We start from the raw sequence: 25,722 nt of genomic DNA, 5'->3' as shown, positions 1-25,722 counted from the left end.
TGTTTATTATTGCTCAGATACTCAGAATCATGGAAATTTACAGCACATAATGACACTATTTGGCCTATGCCAGCTTTCTAAAAGAGTTATCCACTTAGTCACATTTCTCTGCCTTTTCCACTACCTTTAAAAAAAAAATATTTTTCAAATATTTATCTATTTCCTTTATACAGTAACAGCTTTTATGGATTCTGCTTCAGCATTGGGAGGCTTTTTCAGGTTTAGGCCTCATCTGACTAATCTTAGCTAGGGTGGCAGTTCTGATGCTACAATTCACGTTGAGCACTGTGCAGCCCCTCCCTGAGCTTCTTGAAGGTTTTGAAGCAGAATAAATCAGAAAATTAGCAAATTTCAATGGAAAAACTTGTGCAGAAATCCAGCAAAGGAAATGTCAAAAAATACCAATGATCTGATTACTTGCAGGTGAGAGGCCCTTTAAAAAGCACTTCCAAATGCTGTTTCTTGTCAGCATCGGGAGGCCTGAACTTTTTTCAGTCTGTGGGGGAGTGACACATTGACCGGCTCCAGGTCAGACCTGGGTGGGAGTTGGGATCGAGTCAGGCAGCAAGTCTTTTTAACATGCAAATCGGTATCCTATGACATACAGAGTTCCCCAAATGTCATTTTAGGACTTAACTGGACAGAGTGTGCTTGACTGCCAGTCTAGCCATAAAATGAGCCCAGTAGATAAGTTTTTATTTATTGTTGTGAGGCTGGGAGGAGCAGGAGTGCTCCTCCAGGCTCCACAAAAACAACCGGATCCACTGCTTGACTAAGAACAGACGTGCCAGGACTGATCTTTTTCTGAGCCATGAGGCTGCTCTATATTGCAGCAGTCTGGAGCAAATCCAGTGCCTCCCATCAGGCCTGTAGACTGATAATGTTAACAAAGATCATACAATGGGTGCTCTGGTTTCATCTGAAACTCAGAGCTCAAATGCCTGCATGTGTTCCAATAAATAAAGGAAAGTTAGATCACCAGGTTAGTATAAACGTGACCCGATGAGACAGCATTTAATGCCACTTTACTTACATGATGCTCGCAACTTTGTACTATTATTAGCAGCAGTTATCAACTGTATTAAATTGTATACTTCAAATGTTGTATTGCTGATGTACTATTTCATTTTCTAATTTGTGCAAAACACCTAAGTGTCATTTTTCTTCTAAAGTGATATTCTATAAATCATAATCCCAAGCATGTTAGAATAATATACAAATCATACACAGTAGCTGAAACATATTTCTGTTTAAAGCAGTCATAAAAAAGATATAATTTATGAATGGTACTGCATATGAAAGAAACAAATTCAGCATAAGCAGTAAAATACTTAATAATTAAATGTAAAAAACACTCATATGATTTTCTGACCAAGAACATAAGAAATAGGAGCAGGAGTAGGCCATCTGGCCCCTTGAGCCTGCTCCACCATTCCATAAGATCTTGGCTGATTTTCTACCTCAACTCCACTTTCCCGCCCAATCTCCTTTGATTCCCTCAGTGTCCAAAAATCTATTGATCTCAGTCTTGAAAACACGCATCGACTGAGCATTCCAAAGACTCACCAACCTGAGTGAAGAAATTTCTTCTCATCTCAGTCCTAAATGGCTGACCCCTTATCCTAAGACTATCACCCCTAGTTCTAGACTCCCCAGCCAGGGTAAACAACCTCTCAGCATCTACCCTGTCAAGCCCTGTAAGAATTTTATACGCTTCAATGAGATCACCTCTCATTTTTCTAAACTCCGGAGAATGTAGGCATAGTCTACTCAATATTTCCTCATAGGACAACCCTCTCATCTCAGAAATCAATCTAGTGAACCTTCGTTGTACCCCCTCTAAGGCATGTATATCCTTCTCTAGGTAAGGAAACCAAAACTGTACACAGTACTCCAGATGTGGTCTCACCAAAGCCCTATATAATTGCAGCAAGACTTGCTTACTCTTATGCTCCAAGCCCCTTACAATAAAGGATGACATACAATTTGCCTTCCTAATTGCCTGCTGTACCTGCATGTTAACATTCTGTGATTTGTGTACAAGGACACCCAAATCTCTCTGCATACCAATATTTACCAGTCTCTCACCTTTAAAAAAATATTCTGCTCATCTCATCTTCCTTCCAAAGATTTACCCGCATTATACTCCATCTGCCACCTTCTTGCTCACTCACTTAACCTGATTATATCCCTTTGGAGCTTCTTTGCATTCTCCGCACAGCTTACTTTCCCACCTAGCTTCGTATCATCAGCAAACTTGGATACATTACACTCGGTCCCCTCATCAAAGTTACTGATATAGCCCAAGCACTGATCCTTGCGGCATCCCACTAGTTACAACCTGCCAACCCGAAAATGACCCGTTTGCTCCTACTCTCTGCTTTCTGTCCCAGCTAATATATTACAACAACAACAATTTGTATTTATATAGTGCCTTTAACGTAGTAAAACATCCCAAGACTCTTCACAGGAGCATAATCAAACAACATTTGAAACCGAGCCACATAAGGAGATATTAGGGCAGAGCTTGGTCAAAGAGGTAGGTTTTAAGGAGCGTCTTAAATGAGGAAAGAGAGGTAAAGGTTTAGGGAGGTCATTCCAGAGCTTAGAGCCTAGGCAGCTGAAGGCACGGCTGCCAATGGTTTTCTTTATTCGTTCATAGGATGTGGGTGTCGCTGGCAAGGCCAGCATTTATTGCCCATCCCTAATTGCCCTTGAGAAGGTGGTGGTGAGCCGCCGTCTTGAACCGTTGCAGTCCGTGTGGTGAAGGTACTCCCACAGTGCTGATAGGGAGGGAGTTCCAGGATTTTCACCCAGCGACGATGAAGGATCGGCGATATAATTCTAAGTCAGGATGGTGTGTGACTTGGAGGGGAACTTGGAGGTGGTGGTGTTCCCATGCGCCTGCTGCCCTTGTCCTTCTAGGTGATGAGGTCGCGGGTTTGGGAGGTGCTGCCGAAGAAGCCTTGGCGAGTTGCTGCAGTGCATCTTGTAGATGGTACACACTGCAGCCATGGTACGCTGGTGGTGGAGGGAGTGAATGTTTAAGGTGGTGGATGGGGTGCCAATCAAGCAGGCTGCTTTGTCCTGGCTGGTGTCGAGCTTCTTGAGTGTTGTTGGAGCTGCACTCATCCAGGCAAGTGGAGAGTATTCCATCACACTCCTGACTTGTGCCTTGTAGATGGTGGAAAGGCTTTGGGGAGTCAGTAGGTGAGACACTCACCACAGAATACCTAGCCTCTGACCTGCTCTTGTTGCCACAGTATTTATGTTGCTGGTCCAGTTAAGTTTCTGGTCAATGGTGACCCCAAGAATGTTGATAGTGGGGGATTCGGTGATGGTAATGCCGTTGAATGTCAAGGGGCGGTGGTTAGACTCTCGCTTGCTGGAGCTAGTCATTGCCTGGCACTTGTGTGGCGCGAATGTTACCTGCCACTTATCAGCCCAAACCTGAATGCCGTTCAGGTCTTGTTGCATGCGGGCATGGACTGCTTTATTATCTGAGGAGTTGTGAATGGCACTGAACACTTGTGCAGTCATCGGCGAACATCCCCATTTCTGACCTTATGTTGGAGGGCAGGTCATTGATGAAGCAGCTGAAGATGGTTGGGTCTAGGACACTGCCCTGAGGAACTCCTGCAGCGATGTTCTGGGGCTGTGATGATTGACCTCCAACCACCACAACCATCTCCAATGCTGGAGCGATTAAAATTGGGGATGCACAAGCGGCCAGAATGGGTGGAGCACAGATATCTTGGAGGGTTGTAGAGCTGGAGGAAATTACAGAGATAGGGAGGGACGAGGCCATGGAGGGTTTTGTAAACAAGGATGAGTATTTTAAAATCGAAGCGTGGCTTAACCGGGAACCAATGTAGGTCAGTGAGCACAGGGGTGGTGGGTGAACAGGACTTGGTGCGACTTATGACACAGGCAGCGGAGTTTTGGATGACCTCAAGTTTATGGAAGGTAGAACGTGGCAAGCCGGCCAGGAGTGCGTTGGAATAGTCAAGTCTAGAGGGAACAAAGGCATAGATGAGGGTTTCAGCAGCAGATGTGCTGAGGCAGAGGCAGAATCGGGCGACCGTACGGAAGTGGAAATAGGCGGTCTTAACGATGGCGTGGATATGTGGTTGGAAGCTCATCTCAAGGTTAATTATGACACCAAGGTTGTGAACAGTCTGGTTCAGCCTCAGATAGTTGCCAGGGAGAGGGATGGCTAGGGATCAGAGTTTATGGCGGGGACCAAAGACAATGGCTTCAACTTCCTAATATTTAGTTGGAGGAAATTTCTACTCATCCAGTACTGGATATTGGAGAAGCAGTCTGACATTTTAGGGATAGTGGAGAGGTCGAGAGAGGTGGTGGTGAGGTGGAGCTGGGTGTCGTCAGCGTACAAGTGGAAACTGACACTGTGTTTTCGGATATGTCACCGAGGGGCAGCATGTAGATGAGAAATAGGAGGGGGGGCCAAGGATAGATCCTTGGGGGACACCAGAGGTAAGATGCGGGAGTGGGAAGAGAAGCCATTGCAGGTGATTCTCTGGCTACAACTGGATAGATAAGAATGGAATCAGGCAAGTGCAGTCTCACCTAGCTGGATGAAAGTAGAGAGGTGTTGGAGGAGGATGGTGCGTTCAACCATGTCAAAGACTGCAGACAGGTCGAGAAGGACAAGGATAGTTTGCCATTGACACAGTCACATAGGATGTGATTTGTTACATTGATAAGAGCCTGTACCCCCAATCTCACGAGCCTTAATCTTCTGTGACAACCTCCTGTGTGGCACCTTATTGAATGCCTTTTGAAAATCCACCGGTTCCCCCTTATCTACACTGCTAGCTACACCCTCAAAAAACTCTATTAGATTTGTCAAACACAATTTCCCTTTCATAAAACCGTGTTGACTCTGCCTAATCATATTACGATTTTCTAAGTGGCCTGTTACCACGTCCCTCTAATAGAATCGAGCATTTTCCCTACTACTTATGTCAGGCTAACTGGCCTATAGCTCCCTGTTTTCTCTCTCCTTCCTTTCTTGAATAGCGGGGTTACATTTGCTGCCTTCCAATCTGCGGGGACTGTTCTGGAAGATCAAAACCAATGCATCGCTGTATCCATCTCTTTTAAAACCCTTGAATGTAGGCCATCAGGTCCAGGAGATTTGCCAGCTTTTAGTCCCATTAATTTCTCCAGTACTTTTTCTTTACTAACATTAATTACTTTAAGTTCCTCACTTTCATTAGATCCTTGTTCCCCAATCTAAAGGAACGGTTCCTGAATCGAGAGAACTTTGGAAGATTATAGTTAGGGAATGTGCTCACCTACTTCCTTTAAAACCCTGGGATGGAAACCATCTGGTCCTGGGGATTTGTCACTCTTTCGTGCCATTATTTTCTTAATTACTGTTATTTTGCTTATGTTAATTCTGTTGAGACCCCGTCCCTGATTCAATATTAGTTTCCTGACGCAAGTAATTATTCAACGTGTCCGCCATTTCCTTATTGTCATTGACAATATCACTGATATCAATTTTCAAGGGGCTAACATTGCTCCTGACCACCTTCTTTTTCCTAATATAATTATAAAAATATTTTGTGCTGACTTTGATATCTCGTGCAAGTTTCTTTTCATACTCTCTTTTTGTAGCTCTTACTATCTATTTTGTCACCCTTTGCTGTTCTTTGTATCTTTCCCATTTGCCAGGATCTGTGCTATTTTTTGCATTTTTGTACGCTTTATGGCCTAGAAATTCAGTTGGTTGCACCAGCCGTTAGCGCCTTAGGAGTAGATGTCGGGCGCTAGGCGGCTAGCGGCCGGGCGCAGCGCGATCTGCGCCTCGCCCCAACTTCACTAGAGATTTAACGGCGGCGCAAAGTCTTTGCGCGCGCTCAGCTGCGCGCGCAGATCATGACGTCATTTCCTCGTGCAACGCCCTTTGTGCGCCCCCAACCGGAAATTCAGTCGCGACGCCCCATTGTGCACCTGGCGCCCCTAGCGACTGTTAGAGTGGAACGGTGCTCAGTCGATGCGGGGCGCGGGGGGTGCAAATTAAAGGGCACTCTTCCTGCACTATAAAAGGTTGCCATTTCGCAGCACTCCTTCTTGAGAAACGGATCTTTGGAGAGAGACCAAGGTAGAGAGCTTTCTGCTTTGGCCCAACACTCGGACAGGTACTTGTGGCTTCAGGCCACAGCTTTCCACTTGTCTTTGCCTTCATTGACATCTCATTGTTTGCCAGCATATTATGGGGGCTGCAATGGGTGTAAACGCTGGCTTTCTCAATTACATCCAAAGGGCTCACAGACGCCGTGAGAGAGTGGCAGCCCTGGCTAGACGGAGAGGGGGCAACAGGCGCCGGGAAAGGAGGCCTTACCCACCCAGGGTATACCACCAGCAGTTCTCCTATCTCAACATGTCTGACGAGCAGTGTGTTCGGAGGCTGCGATTCAGAAGGGAGGTGGTCACAGAGATCTGCCACCTGCTTGGCGGTGATCTGATGCCACAGCTGAGGAGCAGGACGTCTCTGTCGGTGGCAGTGAAGGTGACGGTGGCTCTCAACTTCTATGCCACTGGCTCCTTCCAATCCGCTACTGGGGACATTGCCAACATCTCCCAGTTCGCCGTGCATTGCTGCATCCGCCAGGTGACCAATGCCCTTTTCAAAAGGAGACGTCAGTTCATCTCCTTCTCCATGGCCCTTGCCAAGCAGTAACAGCGTGCAATGGGCTTTGCAGCATTCGCGGGCTTCCCCATGGTGCAGGGCGCCATTGACTGCACGCATGTGGCTTTGCGGGCACCTCTGGAGAATGCCGAGGATTACCGCAACCGGAAGGGCTACCATTCGCTGAACGTCCAGCTGGTGTGTGACCACAGGCAGCTCATCCTAGCTGTCAATGCCCGCTTTCCAGGCAGCAGCCACGATGCCTTCATCCTGCGACAGACTTCTGTGGCAGACATGTTCCAGGCACAGCCTCACCCACGAGGATGGCTTATCGGGGACAAAGGCTATCCTTTGTGTACCTGGCTGATGACCCCGCTCCGTGCGCCCAGCACCCCTGCTGAAGAGGGATACAATGAGAGCCATCAAGCGACCAGGAACATCATCGAACAAACAATCGGCGTCCTGAAGCAACGGTTCCGCTGTCTGGATCGTTCCGGTGGAGCCCTACAGTATTCGCCGGAGCGAGTCTCCCATTTCGTGGTCGTTTGCTGCATGCTGCACAACCTGGCTATCCGCAGGACTCGGGCACTGCCACCAGAGATTGGAGGACCACCTCAGGAGGAGGAGGAGGAGGAGGACCAGCACAGGAGGGAGGCAGAAAGTGCAAGGGCCGCCCGTCGCCGGCTTATTGAGCGTCGGTTCTAGGCCCCCTCTCAGGGAATGGCTTGTGCCAATGTCAGCAGATGAATGTAGCCACTCCACAAGCCCTCAGCCGAGCAGGGCAACCAGGACTTAACCAAAAAACCATGCACACTGCAATTTAACAACAATAATTTATTGCAAACCTCTGCCCTTCCCACATTACATCCTCATGTGGAGAAGCCCCCTCCAAAAACACAAAACTACCAGTCTCGGCCTTACAAAAAGAAAGAAAGACACCAGTCTCGGCCTTACAAAAACACAACTGCACCAGTCTCGGCCTTACAAAAAGAAAGAAAGACACCAGTCTCGGCCTTACAAAAACAGAACTGCACCAGTCTCGGCCTTACAAAAAGAAAGACACCAGTCTTGGCCTTACAAAAACACAACTGCACCAGTCTCGGCCTTACAAAAAGCACCAGGCATTTGTGCATACCTTCTACTTTTTGCCCTGCAAGGGCGATGCCTTTCGCATCCTTGCCTGGCCCCTGCCCGCCCTGCAGCTCCTCCTCAACGGGAGCCCAGTGGCTGCAGCAAGGCTGGGGGAAGGCTGCTGAGGGGCAGATGGCGAGACGGCAGATGCCCTTGGGGGTTGGCCTGCACCAGCTCTGGCCTTGGAGTGGCCGGCTGCTGACTGCTCCAACTGTGGCTGGGCGGCAGCAGTCTGTCCAGCGGCTCATGGCAGATGCAATGGCGGAGTGGCAGTGTCGGCTGCAGGAATGGTGCCAACCTGGCAGATCGCAGGTGCTCGCTGGTCGCCTGAGACATTGGCACTCGCACGGGCCAGCACTGCAGCATGCGCAGCAAACAGCTGAAGAACAGACTGCTGGGCTGCTGCTGCACGGCGAGTGCCCTGGCGATGCCTGGCTGATCCAGCGAGGGTGGCAGCAGTTAGTGCCCGTGTGGCCCTGGTCTGTGTCCGCATGACAACAGCCAGTGAATGGACGGCACGACTGAGCACTTGGCTCGACGCTGCCTGTGCTGCCGCGAAGTCCTGTAGACTCCTGGCCTGTGCTGCTCCAAATTGCTGCACACTCCTTGACAAAGACTCAATGGAGTCAGGCATCCTTGCCACTGCAGCCATGAGCTCATTGTGCCTGCGCTCAGCCTGGATGGCCATTTCCTCCAGGAGCCGCACCTCCTCTGCGCTGACCGTCGCAGGACTGAAGGCCGCACTCACCCTCTGGGGAGAAGTCTGCCGAGCTTCCCCACCCCTCCCGCGTTGCTGCAGGCCGCTGGGCCCCGGAGCTTCACTCTCCTCCGACCCTTCCCCCCGGCTCCCCTCCAGGGAAGACGTGTCCCCTACATCGCCATGGGCTGGCGCGGCTGAGGGTGGCACTGATGGGCCGGCTTCCTCTTCCTCCTCCTCGTATTCTGAAGCGCTGACAGTGGCAGCTTGAGGGCCCGCCTCCTCACCTGGCGATTCACCATCTGAAAGCAGGAAGGCACAAGAGTAGCTTTAGAGTGAGGACAGGGCGGCAGCGAGGGAGGCATGAGTGGTACCATTCACTGCATTGGTCGGACAGTGGCAAAGGATGCTGATCTGAGGCGCAAGTGGAACGAGCGAAGTCAAAAAGGTGATGCCCTTACCATTGGTGCCCAGAACAGGGTCGGCATCTCCACTGGCGACGGGTCCAATCAGCCGGCCTGCCATAATGCGCTCCACATGCTGGTCGAGGTCGGAGAGCTCTTTTACGTCAGGACGGCCTCCCCCGGTGTCAATTCGTTTCCGCCGGTTGTGCGCCACCTTGGCCTGCAAGAGAAAGGGCGGCCTCTAAGTACAGTGTGAAGCCCTGATCTTGTCTGCACTGCCTCCCATGGTCGAATAGCTTGTACGGTGTGAAGCCCTGATCTTGTCTGCAATGCCTCCCATGGTCGAATAGCTTGTACGGTGTGAAGCCCTGATCTTGTCTGCAATGCCTCCCACGGTCGAATAGCTTGTACAGTGTGTAAAGTGCTGAATGTGCAAGTGATTTTCATGACAGTCCCATAGCTGCTGGATGAGGGCTGGCCATTAGGGCTTTCAGGTCCCTTTGCCCATAAAGTGAGGTGCACATGCAGGGATGAGGAGGACACTGGAAAGGGTACTCACCCTGACAACCCGAGTGAGGTCGTTGAACTTCTTCCGGCATTGCACAGGAGTCCTGGCAACCACGCTGTTGGAAGACACCCTGTTTGAGACCTCCCTCCAGGCTTTCCGGTAGGCGCTGGGCAGCGGCCTCTTGCCACCTTCTGGGAACAGAACATGGTGCCTGCGCTCCACTCCGCCAACCAGCAGCCTCAGGTCACCGTCGCTGAAGCGCTGCGCTCTCTCCCCGGCCTTCTCCATAGCCCTGGGCGTTGTGCAGGTGAAGCTGAAGTGGTCAGGCCTAGGTTGAGGGGTGCAGGGCGTGGCAGGCAAACAAATCCACCCTCCCCCTTTAAGAGCTGACCGGCGCCAGAGTGTCTGCCGTCAATCAGCAACTCGCCGCACCGGCGCTGCGCCCGGCCTCGGGGGTATCGCTCCGCACCGCCGGCTTAGCGCCTAAAGATAATCGTGCATCGCCTGTTTTAGCGCAGCAGCAACCGCTTGGGGCGATGCGACTGAATATCGGCGAAGGGGGCGCGACTTTGCGCCGGGTGCAAACTTTAGCGGCCGCCCGACTTCACCGCCCCAAAAGTGGCTATACTGAATTTCTAGGCCTATGGCCTAGAAATTCAGTCGCGTTTGCGCCCACTTAGGGGCGAAAGAGTGGGTTGCGCCGGAAGTTTTTTAGTGCCCGAAATTAAGTTGGTCCCTAACAGCGGCGTTAGCCGGTAGCGCTGCGCCGGCACCGATGACGTCATCGGTGTGTGCAGCGCCCCGGTTCCAACGCGATTCCGTGCCGAAGGCCAAATTCAGTTGCGGCCGCCTTGCCCGCAAACAACGTTTGAAAAACGGGGCCTTGCAGCTCCGAGAGGCCGGCGCATAAAGGTGGAGGGGCGGCCGGCCGCTTTCCCGGCGGCCGCATGGCCGCACCTCCCTCCCCGGACTCCTGCACCACCCCCCCGCGGCATTGCTGTCTGACTCCCGCGAGCCCGGCACTTCTCCGTGGTGCCGGGCTCATTTGCCGGGGGAATCCAGCGGCGATCTCACGGCTGCAGGCAGCTCCTCCTTAAGAGAAGGAGGAGGCCTGCAGTACCCCAGCCTGCCGCACCGCATCGGGTGGCGCAGCGGCAGCTGGACGCCTGAAATAGACTTTCATCGCCCCAAGCGAGGCGGCCAAACCCTGCAATAGCGCCCGCCTCCGTCTTGGCCCGTCGCAACTGAATTTCAGGCGGGCGCTACGGGAATCCGGGCGAGCGCTAAATTTCGGGCGCTAAAGACCTGGCGGGGCCTTACTGAATTTCTAGGCCTATGTCTCTTACCTCTTTAGTCATCCATGGCCTTTTTTTTGGCAAGTAGAGCTCTTGCCGTTCAGGGGTATTAACTGGTTCTGTATCACGTTAAATTCTTTTTTGAACATCTCCCACTGATCTTCTGTCATTTTACCTATTAACAGATTTGCCCAGTTTACTGCGGACAGTCTCTGTCTCATCCCGTTGAAGTCGGCCTTACCTAAATTTAGAATCTTAGTAGCTGTTTCGCGTTTTTCCCTTTCAAACACTATATTGAACGCGATCATGTTATGATTGCTGTTGGATAAATGTTCACGCACCATTAGGCTTCTAATTAAATCTGGCTCATTACTAAATCTAAAATGGCATGCCCCCTTGTTGGTTCTAGGACATACTGATGCAGAAAACTATCCCGATCACACTCAAGAAATTCACTACCTTTCTGACGTGCTAATCTGCTTATCCCAATCTATATGAAAGTTAAAATCCCCCATTAAAACCACACTGCCTTTGCGACATGCTTGTCTAATCTCTGCAGTTATCTAATCTAGCACTTCAGAGCTGCTACCAGGGGGCCTATACACAAATCCCACTATAGTCTTAAATCCTTTCCTATTTCTTAATTCTACCCATAAAGTCTCCACTGCCTGCTTAACTCTTGTTATATCTTCTCTTATCATTGAAGTGATTTCATCCTTAATCACTAAGGCTATTCCTCCCCCTCTGCCATTTTCCCTATCTTTTCTGTAGACCTTATAACCTGGTATATTTAGTTCCCAGTCCTGACCGTCTTGCAGCCACGTCTCAGTAATGGCTACCATGTCATACCCTCCAAGTTGAATTTGTGGTAACAGTTCATTCAATTTATTGCTTACTAGCTGAAGTGCCCGGCGGTGCCGAGGCTTTTTCGAGGGCATGTTGTTGTTGGAAGAGAGAGAGCGACTGGGGGGGAGAGAGCGACTGGGGGGAAGAGAGAGAGCGACTGGGGGGAAGAAAGAGAGCGACTGGGGGGAAGAGAGGGAGGGGAGGGGGAGGGGGAGGGGAAGGGAGGGCGGAGGGGAAGGGAGGGCGGGGGGAGGGAGAGGGGGAGGGGGGGAAGGGAGGGGGGGAAGGAAGGGAGGGAGGGGGGAAGGGAGGGCAGGGGAGGGGAAGGGAGGGGAGGGAGGGGAAGGGAGGGTGGGGGGGGGGGGAGGGGAAGGGGGAGGGAGGGTGGGGGGGAGGAAGGGAGGGAGGGGGGGGAGGGAGGGTGGGGGGAGGGGGGGATGGAGGGCGGGGGGGGAGGGAGGGCGGGGGGCGCCCCCCCCCCCCGAGGGTCGCGCCCCCCCGAGGGTCGCGACCCCCCCCCCCCCCGAGGTGAAGACCGCCGATTGCGCGCGCAGCAGGAGCTGAGATGCGGCGTCTCTCTCGGCCGGCGGGCCCGGTTGCCAGGGCAACCGTGACGCTGACCAAGCCAGAGAGAGAGAGACGCCGCGTCTCAGCTGCTCCTGCTGCGCGCGCGGCCCCCCCCCCCCCCCCGAGGGTCGCGGCCGCCCCCCCCCTCCCCCCCGAGGTGAAGACCGCCGATTGCGGCTGTGCGAGACTTCCGGCGGGCCCGGTTGCCAGGGTAACGCTGGACGCTCAGCAAGCCCCGGCAGAGAGAGACGTCTCAGCTCCTGCTGCGCGCACACCCTAGCGGCGCTGGGCTGAGGCTCAGCCCTCCAGCCTTCGAGTGGGGCCGGGAGGTGCCTAGCTCGGGCGTGGGTGCGGAGGAGACGCCGAGGCTTCTAGGCCTACCTGGAAAAACGGGGAAAGGTAGGAAAATTAATGAGATTAGATAAGTTAATTACTTTCTAAATCATTTTTTTAATAAACAATATGTGTTTTAAAAGCAACGTTTTTTTCTAAAGACGCAGAAAGCGGGAAAAAGAAAGGAAAAGTTTGGAATCAAGATGGCGGCGACTCACCTCGGTTCAGAACGATAAAGCCCGGCCACACGCGCACCGATTGGCCCGGCGGCACACGCCAGCAACCCGGCGTACGATTGGTCGAGCTCGAGGTCACTCTGTCGCTAATGAGCGGATAATGAGATGCTAATGAGCGGAATGTTGAAGGTTTTTGGGATACCGCGGGCGCAATTTTAGCCCGGCCGAAACGTAAATACGCTTAAAACCGTCTCGGAAGCGTAAGCTTTCTTTGGAGGTAACGCGCGCGTAGGTACGCCCTGTAACTTTCGAGTGCATACCTGCAACGCACACGCGATGACAGACAGATAGACAGATAGACAGACAGACAGATAGAATGACAGAAGTACCGATTTATATATATAGATACTCCGTGCGTTTATATAAAGAATGCTTATTTGGGCCACACACCCTAGCCTGGCCTTCAGCTCTAATGTTTTACTCACGTGTTTCTTATTTCTCTCTCCTGATTTAATCACTTTACATCTTTTACTTTTCCCTTTACCCGTAGTGCCTAAAGAGCAATTTCTGACTGTTACTCAACTCTCTTCTCTTTTGTTTGTTTTTGAACTATTATTTGTACTAGTTTCTAACTGAGCCCTTCCCCACCCCCTCCATTTACTCGTTTAAAGTCCTTGTGACTGCATATTTATCCTTTTCACTAGGACCCTGGTCCCAGACCGGTTCAGGTGGAGCCTGTCCTAATGGTACAGTTCCTTCCTGTCCCAATATTGGTGCCTGTGCCCCATGAAATAGAATCCCTCTTTCCCATCCACGTGTTCACCTCCCCAATCTATTTATCTCTACGTCAATTTGCATGTTGCTCAGGTAATAATAGAGATTATAACCCTTGAGATCCTGTTCTTTAATTTAGCTCCTAGTTCCTGGTACTCCCCAAACAGGACCTCTTGCCTACTCTTTCCTATGTTGCTTGTCCCAACATGGACCACAACGACTGGATCTGCCCCCTCCCTCTCCAATATCCTTTCAAGCTGGTTCAAGATGTTTCTCACCCTGGCACCAGGTAAGCAACGTAACATGTGGGATTCTCGATCCTGCTTACAAAGGATGCTACCTGTCCCCCTAATTATTGAATTTTCTCCCTCTTTATCAATTTCTTGTTCATCCTTTGCTGATTTCTAAAACCTCTTACTATTCTTTTTGGCAACATTGTAAGCCTCTTTTAATCTAATATTATCCTTAACTTCTCTAGTTAGCTATGGTTGGACCACTTTTCCCGTGGAGTTTTTATTTCCTCAAAAGAATGTATGTTCGTTGAGAATTATGAATTATTTCTTGAAATCTTTGTCGTTGCTTATCTACCATCATATCTTTTAATCTAATTTCCCAATTTACCTTGGCCAACTCGGTCCTCATACCTACGTAATTGGCTTTGTTTAAATTTAAGACCATAGTTTCGGACTTAACCACATCACTCTCAAACGCAATATGAAATTCTATCATATTATGATCACTCTTCCCCAGAGAATCCTTTAATAAATGATTACTAATTAACCTTGTCTCATTTCACAATACTAGATCTAAAATAGCCTGTTCCCAAGTTGGTTCCTTGACATATTGTTCTAGAAAACTGTCTCGAATGCATTCCATGAACTCGTCCTCCAAATTACTTTTGCCAATTTGGTTTGCTGGGTCTATATGAAGATTAAAGTCCCCCAGGATTATTGCATTACCCTTGTTACATGTTCCTCTAATTTGCTGATTTATACTGTACCTACTGTTAGGGGGCCTATAAACTACTCCCACCAGTGTTTTCTGTCCTTTGCTGTTTCTTAGGTCCACCCATACTGATGCTACAATGGCCTGTTGTTACTCTTTTCTTTCTTACCTGCTATAGCCTGCAGGCTGGGAATAGCAATGGTGCTGTAAGTGTTAATGTTGTTGCTGCACCATGTGTGCACCTGGGTTTCACCTTCACCCTCCAGCCCTGTGACACCATCCACAAAATAGGAGCCCCATTGTTCTGACACCACCGGCCACATCTTCTGCCTCTGGCCCTGGAAAAAAAGGAAGGAGACATATGAAAGGAAGAAGAAGTCACGAGGTGATAAAGTATGATTGTCATGTTTTGGGATCTTTTGCCCTTTATTTCTACAGAAAGAATTTGGAAAAAGGGTTAGTTTAAATGCTGTGTTTTAAAGTATAGTATATCCATGCAAGCGTAAAAAGCTTGGGGTCTGAGACAATAGGTAGTTAAGATACTAATGTACTAGCTTTGAAGTTGAACATACTGTAAATAATAAACAAATCATTAGCCTGTCTTGGTAATGAATATACACCTTGCACCCATTGTGTTGGGGAGTTGCTGGGCTTGGGAGCTTGGCAGGAGGCCTGGCAGACTTTCCTTTTATTTCTGCAAACAGCTAGAGATAAAACAGAAAGCTGCGAAACAGTAAGACCTAGAACTAAGCTATAAGAAGGAAACAATGTTTGGAGAATTAGATGTTATTTTGTTTAAGTCAAGCAAAACAACTCACTGATTTGGGGATATGCAGATTACATAGAAACATAGAAGATAGGAGCAGGAGTAGGCCATTTGGCCCCTCGAGCCTGCTCCGCCATCCAATGCGATCATGGCTGATCATCCAAATTCAGTACCCGGTCCCTGCTTTCTCCCCATATCCCTTGATCCCCTTAGCCTTAAGAAATATATCTAACTCCTTCTTGAATATATTTAATGAATTGGCCTCAACTGTCTTCTGTGGTAGAGAATTCCACAGGTTCACCACTCTCTGGGTGAAGAAATTCCTCATCTCAGTCCTAAATGGCTTACCCCTTATCCTTAGACTGTGACCCCTGGTTCTGGACTCCCCCGCCATCGGGAACAGCCTTCCTGCATCTAGTCTGTCTAGTCCTGTTAGAGTTTTATAAGTTTCAATGAGATTGCTCATTATTTTTGTATATTACTATATGATGACACGTTGTATTGACTGAATAAGTGAATATGATTCTAGCTGTTGCTCTGTAAAATGAGGCAGATTCGCATTAAGCCGATCCACCTTTGGGGAGATTGAAGAAATGGAACTTGCCAAAAATGTGACTCTTCAGTTGATGTTACAGGAGGATATGATTGTTACACTCCTGGTGCTATCATACAACCAGACATAGGGCAGTGTGAGTCTACTACCATTAAAGTAAGATGCTCAGACGTCTTACAGGACCGAGATGCCACTGAACCGGAGATGGTGCCTGGCATACCAAATGCTTTAAAAACGAACTGTGCTCCAGTAGGGAGTCAACACCTCGAGGAGAGGACAGCTAAGGAGAGAACACTGTGAAAAGAGAGCAAAAAAAGTACCATTAAATGTAATTTTGAATATTATGACAAAGTGTGTCAATGCAATTTGTTTTTTGTTCCCGAAGGCGAGACATTAACTTGGGTCTACCTATGCTACAAATCATTCTTGACAAAGGAATGACATGTCAACAGGCCTCTGGCAAAGGTGCCCTGCAAACAAATGGTAGAAAACCCTGAATCATTGAAAATGGATCTCTTCTGAACAACTGCACAAAAATGGTGCCGTACAAAATGGACTGTTTTCATGTACTGTACTATTTTTCTAATAGGACCTATACACTTAATGCAGTGAGGTAATTTGCGAGTTTTCTGAATATTTTACAAGCATTGCACAAGTAACAATAATTTAAAAATTATCAATTAAAAAAACAATCAACCAGAATTTTAATATGGTACTTTTATGCAACAAGTAGGTGAATATTTAAAAGCGACGGGTGTTAAAGTTATGTGTTTATAGTAGGGAATAGGAGTTTAGTGTAATATTATACAGTGGTTTACTGACAGGTCTCAAATTGTTAGCTCAGCATATGTGGGACTTTCCTTGTGGCACTACTCAGCTGGAAACATATAAAGGTATTTAAAGTATGCTACTGAAAATAATGGAGACTTCAACTGTTTTCCACTAAGTAAGGATAAATGAAGTTAAACCCATAAAAGAAACCATTTGAATAACCTCAACAGGCCTCTTAAAGAAGTTCCTTTTGTTAACTCTCTGAAAAGTCAAATGCTTATACTTCCTAATGAATGACATCAGCTGTTTATACAATAGTTTTTCTTTGTAAATTTAAAAGGGCAGTATCCGTGATGTTTTGCAAGCCATCCTAGCACATATACAAACAGAAGTGGTTTAATGGCAATTAGTGATGTACTGACATCACTGCATTGCTAAGTAAATGGTGCTGAAAATGTATAAATGTTCATGTTTATTTTAACCCTGAGTCTGCCAGCAGATCCAAGGAAAAACATGTTTCCCTGGACCACCCTTTGCTTAAGTCTTTAGCCCATATATTGTGACACAGAAACAACCCCATCCACCACCTTAAACATTCACTCCCTCCACCACCGGCATACCATGGCTGCAGTGTGTACCATCTACAAGATGCACTGCAGCAACTCGCCAAGGCTTCTTCGGCAGCACCTCCCAAACCTGCGACCTCTAACACTTAGAAGGACAAGGGCAGCAGGCGCATGGGAACAACACCACCTCCAAGTTCCCCTCCAAGTCACACACCATCCTGACTTAAAAGTATATCGCCGTTCCTTCATCGTCACTGGGTCAAAATCCTGGAACTCCCTCCCTTACAGCACTGTGGGAGTACCTTCAACTCAGGTGCTGCAGTGGTTCAAGAAGGCGGCTCACCACCACCTTCTCAAGGGCAACTAGGGATGGGCAATAAATGCTGGCCTTGCCAGCGACGCCCACATCCCATGAACTAATAAAAAAAAATTCCCTAATCCACATCTCATTCCTTTCAGAACACCAGGATAGTATTATCTACACCCTTCAGTTCTCCGCTATCCTCTATAACTGTGGTAATATTGTATCGTTGGGCAACTTGTAATAAGCAGGGCTGAGCTATCATGAAACTGGCACTCTTCCAGTGCTTTAAGTTAAAAAACCAAGAAATGGACTAAATACACCTCAAAAGAAAGAAAGACATACAGATATAGAGTCATATATCAGTGAGCAGACACTTCTCTCGGGATGAATGTTCTCAGGTAACTTTGTAAGATGAAATTTTTGGTGTGGAGCACTGCTTACTTAGCGCAGATCAGAGAATCAGGTACGGATGTCAATGCACCGTATTCATGGCTTTGCCAATTTTCCGATCATTCATTTTGTATTACTTTTTTTTGTTCTGTGATACTGTTCTTGACAATGATTTGGACATTGCTTCTGAATGTGCAATTGTATCCACTTTGTCCAGTGTAAAAAAAACTTAATTTCTATGAGAAAATAGCTTAATTAGCTGAGACCTGTCTCACAAATGTGGCAGACATTATTTAGGGGATAAGTGGGGTAGAGGATCAGGAAATGTTTGAAGTGTTAAGTAAATTATTTATATCACTTTGCAGAAATGAAAGTTGCTGCCAAATTTTTAGCTCTGGTGTTTATAAAAAAAAGATAAAGCATCTCTTTGAAGAAACTCAAGGAATCAAATTTTGACAAGGCACCTGCACATACCAGAGTCCTCAAGAAAATTATAGAAGAAATTTGTAGTCATCTGCTTAATATTTCTATGTGTCCCATAAGTCCATGATACAGGGGAACAGGGGGATAGAGAATGCTGTTCTAATGTTAAAATGAGTTAGCATAAAGTCCATGATAGAGCAAATTGTACAAGGTCTGTGAAAGGAATGGGCTGATGGGCCAAATGGCCTTTCCTTATAACATGCTTTCTATGTTCTTGTATCTTTCACACAGCTATTAAGAAATAACTCAATTAACTCAGTTAACAGCTAGCTTTGTGAACATTAAGGGCAGGATTTTCATTGGGCCGTGGAGGCGGGATTGGAGGCGTGTGGGGGGTTAAAATCCTGAAATCGGGGGGCACAAACCCATCCCACACCCAACCCGCCTCCATGCCAGTTTCAAAGGAGGCGGGTACCCAACCCGCATTGGGACCCGCCTCCCCGAGGCGGGAAGGGGATTATTGCCAATTAACTGCCTGTTAACAGGTAGTTAACAGGCAGTTTTTAGCCTAATCCCTATTTTTAATGTTGAAGTGTGGGATTCCCGATGGCTCCAAACCACGCCAAGTTAGAGGAGGCGGACTGTCGGGATGAAGGGCTTGGAGGGGTCGAGATGTCCGGTGTTCAGGTGAGTGATGGGTGCATGAGTGCAAAGGTAAGTGTGTTTGGTGTGTGTAAAGTGTTTAAAGAAGTTTTACGTACCTTTACTTACCTTTACAGCCTTCCTTCCTTCAGGTCTCAGGAGTCCCTCATCTCACCGGCACAGAAAGCAGAATGGCTGCGAGCTGTCAAAAATTGCAGCATTCAGCTTTCTGTTCTGGGGAGATCTCTAAATCAGCCTGAGAGGAAGGAATTAACTTAAGAGTACAGATTGTCAGTGTTTGACAGCTTCAAACAGCTGTGAAACGCTAATATAAAGGTCTTGACAGATGAAATATCAATCTGTGACGTCACCTGTTGCTGGGTGGCCCTTAATTGGCCTGCTGAGCCTGCTGGGCAGGCTCAAGAAGGTCAATCAAGTCAAAATCACGTGGGTTGGCTAGAACTCGATGGAGACAGGACTACAACCCCGAATAAATGTAACATAATCAGAACAACCTTACCAACAACTGGTAATAATCAACTGCTGGTTATCAAGAATTAATATCATCAGGATAAATTATAATCCTTTATCAGAGTAAGCATTTTAAGAGTTTGCTGTAGCAAAGTTAGTCAAATCACCATTCACATCTACTGCAACTGAGAATAGGATAAACATTGTACCTTTTATTATCTTCAAATGCAAACACAGGCCTTTTTGGTTTATTTGTCCAAACTTATTATAATAAGCAGTTGTTATGAACACTTACTTCATATTTTCCTTTCTTCTCTAACGGTTCAGAGTCCTTTCTGTCTGTTGTAACTTGTTGGCTGGCTTCAACTTCTAGCTCTTCTAGCACTAGGACTGTTTCACAATTGTTGTAGCTGTGGGCAGGAAATATATCCGAGCGCATACTGTCACCAAAGTAAACGACCTGTGGGTTAAATGCCAGATATCACTCTGAGTTTCTCAAGACTAAGACCAGACCAAAGGCTGAGGTCAAAGACATTTATAAAATGTAACTATAAAGAGGAGAAGAAAACAAAAAGGCACTTATTTTCAGACTACTGATCAAGACACACAAAGTCACCCTTTCTAATAGAAGCTTGGGCAGTTTTCAATAGCTTGTCATGAAGGTGACCTATATGACCAGTTAATTTTTATTTGTGAAAGATTTTTCTGCAGTTGTACAATAAGCTTTAATTTTTAAAAAAACTTCCTATATTCCAGCCAGACAAGTTAATACGCTGTTAATTATGATTAAAAAATTGAATATCCACCAAATATGTGAATACAGCGCATTTATGAAGTTAACACTTTGTTTTCTTATTTTCCTGTTACCGAGTGCAAATTAATTTTACAGGCATTGCAATAAAAAAAGGTAATTGGAAAAACTTTTCAGTACCTCTAAATTGGAGGGGTTGTTGTGATGCTGGAATTGGCAAAAGGGAAACAGCACTTATTTTAGTTATCACAAAAGCAAGTTACGTAAAAAGCAACAAAGTACGATGGCGTGATGAGTGTTAATTACTGCCAGCTTTTTTTGTCTGTCTCTCTTTTCTCTCTCTCTTAATCCAATCTTTCTCTTTCTCTTTCTGTACCTGATTTGACATTGAATTCACCCATTCTAAGGGGGCGATTTTGCCAACCCTGGGGAGGCGGGACTGCTGGGAAAATGGCAGAATTTGGAACCCACCCCCAACCCGCCTCTGTGCCATCTTCCCAGGAGGCAGGTAGCCGTCTCGCGCCGGGTCCCGTCTCCTTGGAGGTGGGAAGGGATTAAAGCCTATTAAACTGCCTGTTAACAGGTAGTTAACAGGCAGAAAATAGGATTATCCCCCTTTTGCCCTCACAAGTGCAGGCGCTTCCCGAAGGCTCCAAAACACGCCAGCTCAGCGAGGCAAGTAGTGGGTCTGCGGGGGTCGGGGGGTGCAAAAGTGTGCTGTGAAGGTAAGTGATGGGTGCAAGAGTGTAGAGGTGAGTATCTGATGTAAGTGCAAAGTGCTTTTAAAAGTGTACTTACCTTTGTTTCTTCCTGCAGGCTTCAGTCGGTTTGTATGCGAAGAGTCTTGGACCTCCGTGTTGGGAATGACAGATGCCCGTTGCATTCACAGATGCAACAACTATCTCAATTCTGTTAAAGAAAGAAGTTTGATGGGTCTTGTATTCAAGACCTCATCAAACTGCAGAGAGTGTCACTGTTTGACAGCTTCACAGAGCTGTCAAATGATGACAATTCATCTGTCAAAAATTTTTGACAGATGAAACGTCATATGTTGACGTGCTCTGCAACCGGCTTTCCCTTGATTGGCCTGCTAAGCCCGCGGGGTGGGCTTAACAAGGTCAATCAAGGGAAAATAGCGTGGGTTGGCCACAAATCGATGGAGGCGGGACATCGACCCGACAAGCAGCAGTCCCACCTCCAACACGCCCCCAGTCACAAAATCACCTCCTAAGTTACACTTCCTTGTTCAGACCTTGTGCTGTTCATTTCACAATCCTTCAATTTGATTGGTTAAGGAGATACACAGTTGCTTTCCCTGTTCACACAGGACCCAGATGCCCTGTAGAGGGTGTCTCGACGTTCCCATCTTCCAAAAACTTGCAGTACAAAATATCATTGACATTAAACGAACAAGGACAAGTCTAACTAACAGCGGGCCCCATTCGTTGGTTTGCCACAGCAATTTTTTGGGCCAATATGCTAAAGGAAGATTGGAAGTAGAATAGCCCCCTTGGCTACTGTTGCAGCACAAAGCCTCCTGGGACCCTAATGCACCACGAGAAAATCCAAACTGCCAATTATCAATGTTGTTGCAGCTGTGCCTTCCTGATCACAAAATCTCAAATCATACTGAGAACAAAAGTTCAGATTCCAAGACCCTGTGTTGAAGATATAATTCAGACCCAAAAGCAGTGAAGACGTTGTCATATATTAAAAGTGTTTCTTAATTCGGTGCTTATAATGGTACAGCAATAAGTCTACCTACTGCTTGGATTTCACATGCTGTATTCATAGTGGTCTTAAAATGGTAAGAATAAATGCTGAAATCATATTGGATGTGTTTACAAAATTTAACGGAATATCTAAGGTGCAGCAGGGAACTGGACTGCACATCAAGGCGGCAATGCAATCTGCTTCAGTCCTGGAACCCATATTCCAACAGAGAAATCCATCAGCACATGTTGCCAGGAGGTTTCATACACCACTTTATAACCAGCGGCATTAAACAAGGTCTTTTCATTACAATTACAACAGAATACAACATTTGTTATTGAAGAAAATGTTATTTCTGCACCTACAACAACAACTTGCATTTATATAGCACCTTTAAATTAAGAAAATGTCCCATGCAATGGTCCTTTCAGGCTGCGCGGCCGTGCAGCACTCTGCAGCTCCTGCGCAGCCGGCTCTTAAATAGGAAAAATGGCGCATGCGCGGTATTTTGACGGGGCCACGCACCAAAAAAAAATTAAAGGGGTCCTTAGTCCCAAGGAGCTTCACAGCAGCATAATCAGACAAAAAATTAACACCTAGTCAAAGGAGGAGGTATTAGGATGGGTGACTAAAAACACAGATCAAGGAAATGTTTTTATTATGGTTGATAAAGAAAATAAAGCAGTCTTCATTGAGAGCAGTGTTACCACAGCCTATAGCGTCACATATTTACATTATGCTGATAAGCCAAAGTGTGAATTCGGATTAAATGCAGACTTGGCAACAAATGCAGGGTGTTTTCTGGTATTTATATCATTTATTTGGCACAGTGTAGGCCCTCTCACCTCTGAGTCAGAAGGTCGTGGTTTTTAGCCCCACTTCAGAGACCTGAACACATAATCTGGGCTTCACTGCAATACTGAGGGAGTCCAGCACTGTCAGAAGTGCCATCTTTCAGATGAGATATTAGACCGAAGTCCCATCAGCCCTCTCAGGTAGATGGAAAAGATATCATGGCACTATTCAAAGAAGAGCAGGGGAGTTCTCAGTTATCCCTCAGCCAACATGACCAAAAGCAGACCATCTGGTCATTTATCTCACTATTGTTTGTGGGACAAATTGGCTGCCGTGTTTACGATATTACAACAGTGACTACACATCAAAAGTACTTAATTAGCTGTGAAGCGGTTTGGGACATCCTGAGGTTGTGAAAGGTGCCAAATATAAGCAAATTCTTTCTTTTATTTCTTGGAATTGCTTTCAGGCATTAGTGCATGTGCATCCACCCCTGCACAGCTGTGCATAGTTACCCATTCTCCTCTCAGCGTTGTGCCATTCCTTCGGCTTCTTTTCTCTTTTGTTTGTTCCTCTGACCTTTTTTGGACTTGTTTCTCTCTCATTACTTAAATTCTTACTATCCTTGCCTTTCTCTCCTCTTCACTAATGTAAAAAGTGGGTATTTCTGAGCATAAATTGAAACCTTCAGCATCTCACTGCAGCATTCCTGTTTGAATTACATAGTATTATGTAGAAATTACAAAAGGGAAACAAGCTGTTTGGCCCATTCAGTCCATATTGGTATTTACCCTCCACAAGAGCAGTAATTCTAATCCCATAAACCCACTCTGCTCCCATGTTGCTGGATTCCTCATGATTTTAAACACCTCTATCAAATCTCCTCTTAGCCTTCTCTGCTCCAAGGAGAACAACCCATCTTCTCTAGGCTATCTACATAAATGTATTCCCTCATCCCTGGAACCATTCTAGTAAATGTCTTCTATACCCTCTTCAAAGCCTTCACGTCCTTCCTAAAGTGTGGTGCCCAAAATTGGACACAATACCCCAGGTCTCTCTGTTCTTGCTCCCTCTTTAACATTGAACCATTTAGTGTGTACGGTCTCTCCTCATGCTTCCTACTAAAATGTATCACCTCACACTTCTCTGCACTGAATTTCATCATCATGAGTCCGCTCATTCCACCAGCCTATGTCTTCTTGAAGTCTATTACTATCTCCCTCACTGTTTACTACACTTCCAAGTTTTGTGCCATCTGCAAATTTCAAAATTGTGCCCTGTATCCCCAAGTCCTAGTCATAAATGTATATCAAAAATAGCAGTGGTCCGAGTACTGAACCTTGGGGGAATGCCACTGTATACCTCCCTCCAGTCCAAAAAAAACCCAGCCATTCACCACAACTCTGTTTTCTACCCTTTAGCCAATTTTGTATTCATGCTGCTACTGCCCCTTTAATCCCACAGTCTTCAATTTTGCTAACAAGCCTAGTATGTGGTACTTTATCAAACGACTTTTAAAAGTCCATATACATAACATCAACTGCACTGCCCTCATACACCCTCTCCGTTACCGCGTCAAAAAACTCAATCAAGTTACTCAAACATGATATGCCCTTAACAAATTCGTGCTGGCTCTCCTTTATTAGTCCATGCTTGTCCAAGTGGCTGTTAATTTTCTCCTGGATTATTGTTTCTAAAAGCTTCCCCACCACTGATGTTAAACTGACTGGCCTGTAATTGCCAGGTTTATCCTTCGCCCATTTTTTGAACAAGGGTGTAACATTGGCAATCCTCCAGTCCTTTGGCACCACCCCTGTATCTAAGGAGGATTGGAAGATTATAGCCAGCATCTCTGCAATTTCTACACTTGGTAACAGGCCACTTAGAAAATCGTAATATGATTAGGCAGAGTCAACGTGGTTTTATGAAAGGGAAATCGTGTTTGACAAATCTGCTAGAGTTTTTAGAAGATGTAACTAGTAGGATGGATAAGAGGGAACCAGTGGATGTAGTGTATTTGGATTTTCATAAAGCACTCGTTAAGGTGCCATACAAGAGGTTATTACACAAAATTAGGACTCATGGGATTAGGGGTAATATATTAGCATGGATTGAGGATTGGTTAATGAACAGAAAACAGAGAATAGGAATAAACGGGACTTTTTCGGGTTGGCAGGCTGTAACTAAGAGGGTCTCTTCTTCTTAGGCAGACCCTCGGAACTGAGGATGACTTGCTTCCATATTAAAAATGAGTTCGGAGGTGACTGATGAGTCCAATGTGGGACCTACAGTCTCTGTCACAGGTGGGGCAGATGGTGGTTGAAGGGGTGCATGGGTGGGGTGCTTGGGTTGACATGCGCTCCTTGCGCTGCCTGCGCTTGGCTTCCGCTTGCTCCCGGCGAAGAGACTCGAGGTGTTCGGCACCTTCCTGGATGCTTCTCCTCCACTTTGTGCGGCCTTGGGCCAGGGATTCCCAGGTGTCGGTGGGGATGTTACACTTTTTCAAGGAGGCTTTGAGGGTGTCCTTGAAGCGTTTCCTCTGCCCACCTGGGGCTCTCTTGCTGTGCCAGAGCTCCGAGTGGAGCGCTTGTTTTAGGAGTCTCGTATCGGGCATGCGGACAATGTGACCCGTCCATCGGAGCTGATCGAGCGTGGTCAAAGCTTCGATGCTGGGGATGTTGGCTTGAGCGAGAACACTGACGTTGGTGCACCTATCCTGCCAATGGATTTGCAGTATCTTGCGGAGGCAGCGTTGGTGGTACCTCTCCAGTGCTTTGAGGTGGCTGCTATACATGGTCCATGTCTCTGAGGCATACAGCAGGGCGGGTATCACTGCTGCTCTGTAGACCATGAGCTTAGTTTGAGGTCCTGGTCCTGGTCTTCAAACACTCTCTTCCTCAGGCGACCGAAGGCTGCACTGGCATATTGAAGGTGGTGTTGGACTTCGTCGTCAATGTCTGCCCTTGTTGACAGTAGGCTCTCGTACTGCAAGGATCAGTGCTTGGGCCTCAGCTATTTACAATCTATATTAATGACTCAGATGAAGGGACTGAGTGTAACATATTCAAGTTTGCTGATGATACAAAGTTAGATGGGAAAGTAAGCCATGAGGAGGACACAAAGAGGCTGCAGAGAGATATAGACAGGTTGACTGAGTAGGCAAGAACATGGCAAATGGAATACAATGTGGGGAAGTGTAAAGTTATCCACTTTGGTACGAAAAACAAAAAAGCAGTATAT

At 47.0% G+C, this 25,722-nt stretch overlaps 1 protein-coding gene across 1 annotated transcript in view; it reads right to left on the bottom strand.

Moving 5' to 3' along the window:
- The window catches only part of LOC147112760 (5'-nucleotidase domain-containing protein 1-like), a 208,266-nt gene that overhangs the window by 30,020 nt on the left and 152,524 nt on the right, over positions 1 to 25,722 (bottom strand). The window contains exons 4-5 of the mRNA XM_085998220.1: positions 19,519 to 19,683; positions 14,507 to 14,675 (exon numbers count right to left, since the gene is read on the bottom strand). Coding sequence (XP_085854346.1) covers positions 14,507 to 14,675; positions 19,519 to 19,683 — 334 coding nt within the window. The remainder of the gene's footprint in view (positions 1 to 14,506; positions 14,676 to 19,518; positions 19,684 to 25,722) is intronic.

Source organism: Somniosus microcephalus, chromosome 9 (genome assembly GCF_052327205.1).
Source record: "Somniosus microcephalus isolate GS21.2 chromosome 9, FLI_Smic_1.0, whole genome shotgun sequence".
Classification (NCBI taxonomy): Eukaryota; Metazoa; Chordata; class Chondrichthyes; order Squaliformes; family Somniosidae; genus Somniosus; species Somniosus microcephalus.
The sequence above is the reverse complement of the archived record's forward strand: the minus strand, read 5'-3'. Positions and strand labels throughout refer to the sequence as shown.